Genomic DNA, 13,183 nt, shown 5'->3' with positions numbered 1-13,183 from the left:
GATAATGAAAGAATGCGCAGCAGAACTCTTCTCTAGAAGAGCTCTGATACCATAAGAAAGCTATAAAATCATAAGGGAAGAGAAGGAGTGCTTGAACATTTCAGAGGAAAAGATCAGCTTCAGCTCTTGTCTTATCTCATTGACAGTAAAAGCTTATATACACATGATGTATGGTTGTTATAACCGAAAGCTAACTAACTCAACTAATCTAACTACCTAACTGATGCTGTTATATTGCTAAGAACATCCTCATGCTGGACTGTAGAACTGCTTTTACTGGACTCTCACAGTCTCACGTGAACTATATGATACATTTTGTCTCGCTATGTCTGAAATATAACTTCAAGGATCAATAAATTTTGTAGCCTATGTTGAGTTTTCTATCTCTGTAAATTTTCTTGCGATCATTAATAGTACATTTTTTGTTAAATTATAAATTTACTTCCTGTATCCGATGCTAGTTTTTGTTTAGTTCCTAAGTGATTTTTTTTTTCAGTTTGGTCTTTACGTAAAAATTTAATTCCAAATCAGTTTCTACTGTTTATTAAAGTTATAACAATGTTAGAATTATTTTCATAGTGCCTAAAACCAAAATATAGTATTTTTTATGACTAAAACCAAATATAATATTGTTTAAATTTCATTATTACTATTAAAAAAACTGTTTTTAAGTAGGAACAAAAAGTATTGTTTTTTTATTTACTAAAACTAAATAAAAAATTCTGTTAAAATAAGGATCAATTTTTTATTTTAACCTACATTTTTAGGGTATATGATTACAGTAACACTTGAACATTGTTGTTGTTACTTTCCTAAATTCAAAACACACCTCACAAAATACACCCTCTACTTTCGGGTTCATTTTTCACAAAATATCTCAAATTAGTTAAACAATGATTCAAAATTAAGCCTCAAAATCAAGAACAATGATTATTTCAAAAAATCACTTTGAATTACTTTAAAAACATAAAGAATAAATTGAATATAATCCAAAATATAAAGAACTAAAAATGTATTTTATAGCAAAACAAAAATATTGAGAAAGAAAAAGAGAAAAAAAAAAGATTTTCTAACTTATCCTAAGTAAAAATGTATTAAACAACCTCGTCATACTTAATTGGTGCAATTCTCTTATGCGCTTTAAGATGATTAGTTATATGTATTAATTACACTAATTACAGACTACATGTTTTTCCCAAATCTACTAGATTAAAGACTAATTAATCTCGTTCACGATGCATGATTCTCATTGACCCAAGAGAATTTTGTACATGATGAGAATCGAACATGAATTCTCATGTTAAATAGATTATTTTCACATATGTGAATACAATGAAATTTTATATCACTAAGTCAATCTTTTAAGTTACTAATAAAGTGTATTGAGATTATTTAGTTGAAAAAAATTATGCAACTTCAAAAAAAGAATAGGATAGATAAGTGACATACAATAACCGATACAATTGCCATTGTTTGGGAAAAACCATTGGCTCTCATTGGTTTTAACCGATATAAATTAATATCATATTTGAAATATTTGATAAATGCATATGGCCAGGTAGATAGATTATATAGAATGCTTGCTTATGTTATAGTAACAAGTTTTTGCACGACTTTATATCCTATAGGTAACTACCTAATCAATATAATTAATTACTAAAAAATTATAGGTTAAAATATCTTTTTTGTCTCTATAAATATTAAAATGTTTGAAATTCGTCGTTCAAAAAATTTTAGTATGTTTTTCGTGCAAAATTAAATGTGTCAAAATTTTGACAAAGATAGATTCGAATATATCCAAAACTACATTTTTGATGACCATGCACGTAAACAATCCAGTAGCAAATTAGAAGCCACCACGAATTAAAACACTAACCCCCCCATTTCTCTCTCTCTCTTGAATGGACCGCATTCAACCCCAAATCCCTCTCCTCACCCCTAAGATCAACTCGTCTTGCGATGGAGGTTTGGTTGAAGTAGCCTCTAGCTATCGCGACCGGTGGCAGCGGAGCCTATGGCAGCAACACTTAGAGTCTTGATTTAGGTGAGTTGGGGTTTGAATGAGGACATGATCAAAACTGAGACTCAAGCAGGAACATAGAGATCACAAATTTCTCTTCCTTCAATGGTGATCGAAACTAAGACTCAAGCTCGTCCTCAACAACACAATCATCCTTTTCTCTTCATGGACCACTTCACTAGCACAAGATCCCTCTCTCGGGGCTTCCAATCGCAATCCAAACTCTCTTTGATTGATGAGCTTCCTCTTCCTTCTCTCTCGATTTCTCTTCACTTCGTTTTAATTTTAAACTTCCTTTCATTGATTTTTTTCTTTGCGAGGATTTTTCTTCTTCCTCAGATTTCCAATAAATTGTGTCTCGCTAGATCAAAGGGGAAATTTCACAGAATATTCCAATTATGTGTTTGGTTTCGAGTTTCTAAACTCAAATGCATGGTTCAACGAGTCTTAGGGATAAATTAACTAAATCACTTTTGTACCGTACAACCCATGAACTCGGACAATTACTCAGCTAGTGATGACCACTAGCTCCCACAATCACGCACGATGCTTAGAAGATCAGTTAGTTAGTGTAACCTCCTCAAGGTTGAATATGTATATATAGACCCAAAGAAAGCACAACAAGATATGTTTTCAATCACTCCATACACTGATACACAAAACACATTGGACTCGACTGACTTATTGTCAGAGTCGAGGAACAAAAGAAGAGAGGTAGAGAACTCATCGAAACTTAGCCATAGCTGACTAGAACTTAGCCGTGGCTCAACAGAATTCAACCACAACTCACCAGAACTGAGCTAGAACAACTTTGTTTCTAGTTGTGGATTCTTCTTCTTTGCACATGCCTTTGCTGGTTTTTCCTTTTTTGTTTTAGCTGAGAAACTATAGTGTTTTGTTGTTAGTTTGTGCTATCGTCGTTGGTTTTTGGAGTGTTGGGTGTGTGAGTGACTAGTTTTAAGAGAAATTTTTACATTGGTTATAATATTAACGGATGTTGAGAGATTAGTTTTAAGAGAATTTTTACATCAGTTATAATTTTAATTCATGTAATAAGCTGAAAAACCTAACCTGTTTCACATGAATGTACATGTATGTTCGATTACCCGAACCTAAAATTTTGCGACAGCTCTGCTCACATAATTCAGATATAGGATTTTGCTGCACTAAGAAGCGTTCGAGTGCCACTTAATTAATCTTCAGTTATAAATAGTTTAATTTATGAACATTATATTATTTTATACTCATTTTTTCTTCACTTTTTTTTTATAATTTTGTTGTCTCATTTTATTTCTATTATATCACTTGTATCGTATTTCTCTCTGTTAATTATAGAGAGACAGCTATATAATACATGCACAAGAATAGAAATTTTGTACTTTAATTTATTTATAGTATACTAGCTAATTGGTGGGTCTGACTTCTGAGCCGCCTATTATGGTATGTCTATAAGGAACTCAAATTCTCTTATGCTTCTCCAACAGCAGCCGAAAATTTGATCATATATTAGAGAAATTTAAATAATTATTCTTTTTTAAGAAGATTTTAGTCTCAAAAATTTATTAAGCATGCATGTTGTTGGAGCTCCACTTGAAGATTCATTACATTCTCTCCTTTTTTTTTTGGATTGTTGTGTAACGACTTAACTATAACTATTCCTTTCAAGATAGTGATGGAGAGGTGGTCTACAAATTATAAAAGCTAGAGAAAAAATAAAGAACTTTTATTTGTACCCTCTTTTTTAGAGCCCACGTGTTTTTTAACTAAAAGTTATCCTATTTGAATTGAATAAAATTATCATAAACAACAAAAATTTTCTCTATATGCTAATTAATATGAATATTTAAGATTACTGTATATTAAAAGTTTTCCTTTTTTACTTGCTTAATTATTTCACTTGCAATTTTCGCATAAAAATCCATCGCCCTCCGTTTCTGATAAGTTTTAGTTTCTAAGAAAAAAAAAAGCAGGTTTTTCTCCCTCGCTCTCTCTTCATGTTGCATAAATTTATTTTAGATAAAGTTCTAAAGAAATGTAAATATAACACACTTAGTGCGTGTTTAAAAACAATTATTTTACGAGGATCGGGCACTCTCTCCACGTCGACCGAGACCTGAAATTCGACGAAACAACTCTTCTTACTTCAAGCATACGCAGTTACGCACATCACATAATAATTGATATAGTACCAAACACACTGTTAATATATGCATTTGTATAAGTGAAATCTAACTATATGATTAAGAAACTAAAACTCACGTGTTTGAATTTAATTGGATGTGTTTATTCTTTACTAGTCGGATCTGATTGAGATTTTATCTAATATAATATAATGTAGCAAGTGAAAACTTTTTTTTATTATTATAAGAACTTGAAGTCAAGTGCATTTTTCTGACTTTTTTTTAAAAAAATAATCTTAAGTTACTATATTATTATTAACTAACTTTTAATCTTAATCAATCACATATGTTTGTGCAAAGGAGCTTGCGTGAAACAACTTTTGAAAGACATTTTATCCTGAGATTGAAAAATAATTGATAACTTTAGTTAACATAATAAAATGGGTGTTAATTATTTAGATAACTCAGGTAAAAATGATTAATGTTCAAAGGAATTAAGGTTAGAAGAAGTTGTGATTGGTGTTATTGAAAAATCTTGTTAAGAATGAAGCTGAGAATGATTTGCTATCTTTTGAACCAATAATGCAAAAGAAAACACTCATTGTCGCAACACTCTTTACATTAATTTTTAATATTTTCTATTTGAAATCCACTTACATTTCAATTTCATGAATGAAAAAAGAGCAATAGATTCATATTTTACTGAATTTTTTTAATTATATTTATGAGTTTAGATAACAATCAATTTACAAAATTGGTGCAACTATAAATTTATAATATAAGACTTAATTGTGTTTTTGTTCCTTAATTCTTTTGCAAATTTTACTTATAATTCCTAAATAAATTTTCTAGCATTTTTGTCCTTTAACTTTGGTAATCTGCGTTTGTATTCCCTAATCAACTATTATAACGTCATCAACTAGTCTGAGAAATTAAAAACATAATTTATAAAATAAAAATAAAAATATATATGATATCCTTTTCAGATTTCTGGATAATATGTCAAGTTATTGGATTATCAATGTTAAAATTTTGTTATGGACTAAAGATAAAATTTGTAAAAAACTTAGAACCAAAAATATAATTAATCTCTGATATAAAAGTTTTTCTAAAAATTTATCGAAATTGACTAATATAAATAGGGACAAAAATTATTATTTTGGATAAATTAATAATTTATAGTGTTAATTTGTAGAAATTTAACAATATTTATTATTCTTATTCTTGTTGGATGAAACCAAGTTTGATTAGTAAAACAGTTCATAAATGTCCTTAAAAACTTTGGCAGAGTCTATACATACTCCATAGCTTCGTTGCTTCTAATTTCAATATTCTTACCTTTTGACTTATGTATTGTCATATTTTAGCTGTTGTGTACTGTAAGGTTGGTCATCCAAATGAGCTTAAAATAAAATTGAAAGTAAATTAATGAGGTAAGAAGTTGAAGAATTGCCGGCATATCTTACCAAGTTCACATTTTATGGTTGACAAATCTAGGTTATGATGTCACTGCCTCTTTGACGAGCATATCAAGCCTCGACATTATGACTTTTTGAGAGGTCAGAATCAAACTGTTATCAATAAAATATCAAACATTTTATTTTGAGATGTACGTGTCCCTCTAATTCGATCTCGTATCCGTAACTTAATGACATTTTATCTGTTCACAATTTTTTCTGATACCTTTTCCTAGCTACCTTATGTGTAATGTGTCTGAAATGGATACGTGTTTTCAATATTTGTGCACCACACGGTGCTCCACATGCACAATTAATGTTGAACTTGGGTTAGAAACTATTTAGATTGAGTGCATTCGTATCAACCAATCATTGGGTTAAATGACGTTTTGAGGTTGGCAATTTGGTTCTAGTGTAAAAATAACCATATCTTCTGTAAATAATACTTATATGGGGAAATTATCCTTTCTTACTAGCTAATCTCATGCACTTTTATACGAAAAATTAAAGAATACATTACTAGAAAAGTAGGCTTTCACGTTTATCTACATCAGTTATTTAAAAACGGATGTAATACATGATGCGGTGGTATTTTTGTAATTAATACCAACTACATAAAGTCGTTAATGACGATTTTTATAAAACCGTCTTTGACATGTATGTTACAAAGGAGATTTTATAAAAATCGCCTTTATTCACATATAGATTACTACGGTTTTGTTAATCACCCATCTTTGAAGTGATGCCATTTTTATTTTGATTATTTTCAGTTTTGAAGGTCCATACCTAGCTAGCTTGTTCATCATGCATGAGTAAAGCTTGTTGCTGAACTTCTGTTGCATTTTCACCTCGTGTTCCCTCCGCCGTGTCATAACCTCCGTTGTCACCTTGTTCCCTCCATCGTGACGTCGATAGTGTGCCGCAAGCTCCGTTGTCGTTTGGCACTCCCAAGGTCTCCATAGCTAGCGGATTCCCCTTTAGTTCATTGTGGCCAGTATTGTTTCCAAGTTTCTTTGCCTCTCATTTAAAAAGTAGGAATATTTGAAGAGTGTTCCTAAGTTTAATTTCTGCTATATTTGTGCACCCTTATTTATGTGTATTTCATATTATCAATTTGTGTTTTTTAAACCCTAAATGTACTTAGTAGAAATTCCTTTTTCGTAGAAATCCTTTTTTTACCTAGTAATGATGATGCCTAAAGAATGAAAAGGATCCTTATCAACAATGGAGGACATTGGGAGTCCAAAAAAACTGATCTTATTAAACAAAGTTTTTGAATTGTAAATTTCACTCTTGAATACTGTGTCATATTGTGTGCATTGTGTTCTTTTCCTTTTCCTTTTGGTCCTGATGTCATCTTGGTTTAAGACAGTTATTCTAAAATCATCATAATTGTCAATTATTTTCAACGTCATTACATTCAAAAACGATTTTACAACCGTCGTTAAAAGTTTATTAAAATTATCTTTAAAAACCTTTTTTCTAGTAGTGATAGATCGAGTAAAGAATACTAATAATAAACTTCTTGCCTTTTTCCTTAAAACAAAAATGGTATAAACCACCATTTTAGTTTTTAAAAGTGCAAAACATTATCACATTTATCTTTAAAAAAATCAAAATAAAGTTATATATTGTCATTTTTTTATAAAGTATATCTTCTCACTTTAATCCTTAAATTTAATTACTTATTATTTAGTCTCTAAAAATATGTTGATATTATTATTTAAATTACATGACTTTTTGAATTTTAAATTAAAATGAGGAACGAATTATACTTGTGGAATTTTTAAAAAAAATTATTTCTTTCAAAAGATTAAAATGACAATGCTTCACACTTTCAAAAACTATTCACCCAAAAGAAAAATATCAAAAAGTAAGAGTGTAAAAATTGAATAAAAAAATATTTAAATGAATACTCACGAATAATTTAATAATTTGTTTCTCTACTAGCTTGTTTGTAAACAGTATAAACAGTATGAAGATGGATATATCATACCATCCATATTTATGAGTACCCACTACCCGTTAATATACACTTACTTAAATGTCCTTTTATTATTTCTATTAATAAAGATATGCTTATAGAGATGTAACAAAAAAATATATGCTTATAGATAACTTATGCTTTGGAGTGTAGTTTAATTGAATTTATACTTTAAAGAGAGTAATATGTAGATAATTTGAATAATTGTTGTTTTTCAAAAAAATATATCTTACACAATTATATTATAAAAGAAAAAGGACATAAAAAAGTTAAAGTGATTTTTTTTAGTAGGTATCCATGGATACCTATAGTTTTTTTTTTTTTTATATCCAGATATACATTTTGATAAATGAATACCCGACTTGTAAGGTACAAACAATTTTTTTCATCCAACGAAGCAATTTAATAGTCATTACTCATACTTTTCTCGTCTCGTTGTCATTCTTAATTAGAACGTACGACTTTATGTTTACAGTACCCAAATCTCCCGCCACCACTAAAACCCAGGCTAGTGGTTCAAGTGATTATAATAGAACATGATTTGATTACAAATTATAAATTGTCTCTTGTGAGTAATAGGGTTAGCTTTAACATCATTAATTTGGACAATGTTTATTGAAAATCTCCTCTCTTAATTGCTCTTAATTTTGTCTATAGACGTGCTTATTGGGTACGTACTATACTAAATTTTGTTCAATATTTAAAGTATAAGGATCGTATTATCAACAAAAACCCAAAATAATAAAGAAAACTACTAATAGAGGATCATCTTTACAATATCCTAATTAATAAAGGCAATTGGAGAAATTTATGCACACACCCTCTTCTTCTCTTCGTTTTAAAGTGAATATTTTATATATTATGTAGTAATTGTGGAGGAAACACTGTTCCGTCGTCTGAGAAATTTGAATCTTGAAACGAGTACAATGAATGAGGAGCAGGTGGAGAATGGTTCTTGCTTGAGAATTGTTAGCAAGCAGACGTTCGTCATGACAACACACTCGAGGCATGCAAATATAAGAAGAAAATGACAAAGTTGATGACCACACTGTTGAAAATGAATAACTCAAGATATGTGCGTGAAGAAGTAACCATAAGAAGCATCCATGTTAGTTACGACAATGATCTTGCACTACCTACGCGCTCGGATGGACCCACGATGAGACCTTATTTGCTAGGGGGTTTTGCACTTCAAGCCTCAGAAAAATTTTCAATGTCATAAAATGCACTGTATATGCACTTTTTATTTATTCGCCAATATAGTTAATTTCCTTTAGTTTTTTCAAAATCTTATTCCTGAGATACATAACTCATGGAAATAGTACCACATCGTCAAATGTGAAGTTTGGATGGAAAAATCTACCATAGAAAGAAATTATTGTCTCATCATCACAGGTTGCAGGACTGAATAATTTAAGATCTCGATCTTCAATATACTATATAACTAAATCTATTTAAGTCCATAATCATTTTACAATATATATGAAAGACTAGTTGATGGTGCAATTAATATTTCAGGTTTGTACTACAATAAAACTTCAGAATTTTACTGAAAAGGTAGGGCACGCTAATCAATCATTTGATGACAAGCTTATTAAACAACAAATTTTCATTTTATTACAGTGTAGAAAAAAGGCACTCTTCCATCAATACAAGACATAATTGAGGAATCTCATATATATATATATATATATATATATATATATATATATATATATAGCAAATGAATAAGATGAATTTTACCTACGCTAGATTTAAACTGGACAAAGTTTAAATGCAGTTTTATTGATGTTTTTAATATTGCTTTTTAATTAGAATTGAACTTTCGGCTCAATAATCTGCTTAATAAAGTTTTTTATTAAAGGTTAATGTAAATTTGCAAGGTAAAATTCTAATTATGATTGGAGGATAATACCATAAACACTTTTTGCCGATTAAAAAATAATAATAACACAGAATCGTTTTAAATTCATTTGGCGCTAGCACACTCAATCTTTTTGCATGGTGAATTCTGTTTTTGTAGTTTTCCCAATGCAACTGTAGTATATCATAATTCATAAGCCCCCCAAAGTGCCACTTCATGGCATACTACTACTTGAGAAAAAGAAAAGAAAAGAAAGGTTTTTCTGTTATGCTCTTGCCTCGATTGTATCGAAGATCTTCAAACGTTGAATCAACAGGTCAAAGGCACAATAGCTTAATAAAAAAACAATGAACATTTCAAACCGGATTCAAACCTTAATTATGTGTAGGTACTTTAGGACATTCAATGAACTTACCTTCTGCTTAAACGACACTTGCCCTACCTAATCCTGATTTTCGTTATATCTTATCTGCCAATAAAGTTCTCCGTGGCTGAAAATTGCCAAAGGGTAATCTCTAGGTAACTTCTTTCCCACTGCCAAATTAAGCCATTTCCCTGGTATATACATGTTTCCCATTTGATTGCTCTCAAATTCAAAGAAGAAAAAAAAATTAAACCTAATAGAAAAAACAATAATAATGATGACATCATTTGTTGAATCTGCACATCCCTCTGCACCTATAAAACCAAATATTACGAGCAATTAACCTACTCTATACGGTCCTAAAACTTAGCTTTTCCTCAAGAGCATATATACACCTGCTAATAACTGTTAACACTATTCTTTGCCTTGGAAAATATATTCGTTGTGCCAGTGCATTATGGGAAGGTCACCGTGTTGTGAGGAGAGTAGTAGTGTAAAGAAAGGGCCATGGACGCCAGAAGAAGATGAGAAGCTGATTGATTATATCAGCAAACATGGCCATGGCAGCTGGAGAACACTTCCAAAGCGTGCTGGTCTCAATAGGTGTGGCAAAAGCTGCAGATTAAGGTGGACAAACTATCTGAGGCCTGATATCAAGAGAGGCAAGTTCAGTGAAGATGATGAGAGGATTATCATCAACTTTCATTCAGTTCTCGGAAACAAGTATGTACATGTTTTCTTAATTACTTTATGTGTGTGTATATACATGACCATATATTGTTTAGTTTGATAAAACGTTTTCTATTTTAATTACTTATATAATAAAAAGTTTACCTTATTTTTTAATGATTCATATGGGAAATAATGAAACCAATCTTAATTTGAAAATAACAAATAAAATGAAAATAAGGTAGTGTTTTTGTAATTATTTATCAAAACAAGAAATGAAAGAGAATTTTTTCTGAAGCTGGAATGAATATATATATATATATATATATATATATATATATATATATATATATATATATATATATATATATATATATCCGTTAACTATTTGAAAACTATGTTAGTAATATACTTTATTTTATTTTTTTCATGTAGGTGGTCGAAGATTGCAGCACATCTGCCAGGAAGAACTGATAATGAGATAAAGAATTATTGGAACACTCACATAAGGAAAAAGCTTCTGAAGATGGGTATTGATCCAGAAACTCACAAGCCAAGGACAGACTTGAATCACCTCATGAGTCTTTCTCAGTTGCTTGGCATGTCAAACTTGAGCAGTGCCATTAGCACTGCTTGGGGCAATAAGCCTCTAGGTTTACAGCCAGATATCACTCAGCTAGCCAAAATACAACTTGTGCAAAATCTTTTGCAACTTATCAACAACAATTCATTTGTTAACATTGGAAATAATAACCCTTACCTCTTATCCAATCCCAACCTCAACCCTTTATTTCTGAATGGCATAAACCCCCTCCAAACTAATAAGGAGCCTCATGTGGTGTTGAGTGGTAGTGAAGAATATGCTAACCCTGGTTTATACTCTCAAGCACAAAGCCAGTGCTCTCAGCATGATGTTTCAAAATCATTGGCAGATTTAGATGGTGGATCTATTCCACAAGATTACAACAAAATTAACAGCACTACTACTTCACGTGAAAATCTAGCAGAAAATCCACCTCTTCCTGCATTAGTTGCATTCCCTCCAAAGATGGGAACCTTCAACCAAATGGACAGTGGCTGTAATATAGCTGCTCAAACGTCAACAGAGTCACCTTCCAACACAATCTTTGATGATTGGGAGAAGTTGCTTGACGATGAAACAAGCGGTTCCTATTGGAAAGAGATTCTAGAGTAAAGCCCTATTCTCAACTGCTTTTTATCTTTTCAACTTTTTCTTATATTAATAGCTCTAGGTTCTGATAAGTAATTAAATGTGATAAGTAACTAAATTTTTTTAATTTATAAGAAAGAATTAATAAAATTCAATTACCCAACGGGTAAAGATTAGTAAAGACTAGTAATCTTGTAACATATAATAATTTTTCTATAGGTTATCACCGAGAAGGGAGATTGCAGCTTCATCAAACCTAATATGTTTTCTTGGCTAATTTTTGTGAGCATAATTCTTATAGCAACAATACCAATCTTATTATACATACACTTCTCCATAATTTTCTTATATCTCTCCTATCTGTAGAAAAAGTTATACAAATTTTAGATCTAAATTTTTTTTTCTTAAAAACCTCTAATACATATTATAATATTATATTATTTTAACACATTTTCAGCTTTTGATTAGTTATAGAATTTATAACATGTTTTCAGACTTTTTTTTACCGTCGATCTTTCTCAGTTAACCTGATATTTTCCTTTTTATTTTGCAGCTTGACATCCACTTCTGCGTCACCAATTTTGTGGTAGAAGAATCATCGGTTCTCTTTCAGGATAATCCCATCAACTTATGGATATAGATCACGTACCAAAGAAATGCGTAGTTTTATTCATTCATGGTTTTTAATTCATTGTTTAGATTCATTTCTATTTTTATACATGGATACAAAACACATACTATGAAAGATACACTCGTACATGCATATTTATATATTTAGTTTTATGTATTTCTAGAAACAGACTTGTACTTCACAAGATTTGGTTCTATTTTCTCAATAAAACATCTTTTGTAGTTACAATTCAAAATTCTAAGGATTTCTTTTAATATATCTTCACATCTCTCGGGCCTATGTATATGATCAGTTACGTGATTTTTCTTTGCTGCTATTGAAATATTGTGACAAACTCAAAAACCTCTAGATGTTTTCTCCAGTGAGATGGTCTAATTAATTCATGAAGATAAGCTTTTAACTTTTCGAGTATAATGAATAAGTCAACCTTGTCACCAAAATTTCTCGCCGACTAATGAAATATTGCTCTCTTAAGTATCACATCAAATGAACAAATAGAAGATAGAAGCTAATCCAAATGACAATTTGTCGTTGGAATTATTAAAATTGTCCAGATTCCAGACCAACTGTTCGGTCAGATTAATTAATTATTTACGTCTGGAACAAGATAAAAAGAAAAACAAAAAAAAATGCAAAGGGCCACATCAATGCAACCACCCATTTGTTTTCTAATACACTAAAGAAACTGCCTCCTTTGAGATAATGTTTTAGGTAGGGGATTTGATGCAATGAGAAGTAATTAATCAAGGACACGACACAAGTAATCCTCCCTTCAAAAGCTTTTTTTCTAGAACAATCGTGACTTTATACAGTCTCCAGCTATTTGATTCTAAGAAAGCTCATCCTTCTATGTCATATTCGTTTAAAAGCAAAATTATTCCTCTTTTTGAGTATTTGAATTTT

At 30.5% G+C, this 13,183-nt stretch overlaps 1 protein-coding gene across 1 annotated transcript; it reads left to right on the top strand.

The window, feature by feature from the left end:
• Positions 1–10,031: 10,031 nt before the first annotated feature.
• Positions 10,032–12,515, top strand: LOC114367157 (transcription factor MYB41-like). Its single transcript, XM_028324266.1, has 3 exons — positions 10,032–10,532; positions 10,914–11,669; positions 12,203–12,515. The coding sequence occupies exons 1-3, from the start codon at positions 10,267–10,269 to the stop codon at positions 12,237–12,239; spliced, it is 1,059 nt and encodes a 352-aa protein (XP_028180067.1). The 5' UTR covers positions 10,032–10,266; the 3' UTR covers positions 12,240–12,515.
• Positions 12,516–13,183: the final 668 nt, after the last annotated feature.

The sequence above is a fragment of the Glycine soja genome, chromosome 9 (assembly GCF_004193775.1).
Source record: "Glycine soja cultivar W05 chromosome 9, ASM419377v2, whole genome shotgun sequence".
In the NCBI taxonomy this organism is placed as follows: Eukaryota; Viridiplantae; Streptophyta; class Magnoliopsida; order Fabales; family Fabaceae; genus Glycine; species Glycine soja.
The sequence above is the reverse complement of the archived record's forward strand: the minus strand, read 5'-3'. Positions and strand labels throughout refer to the sequence as shown.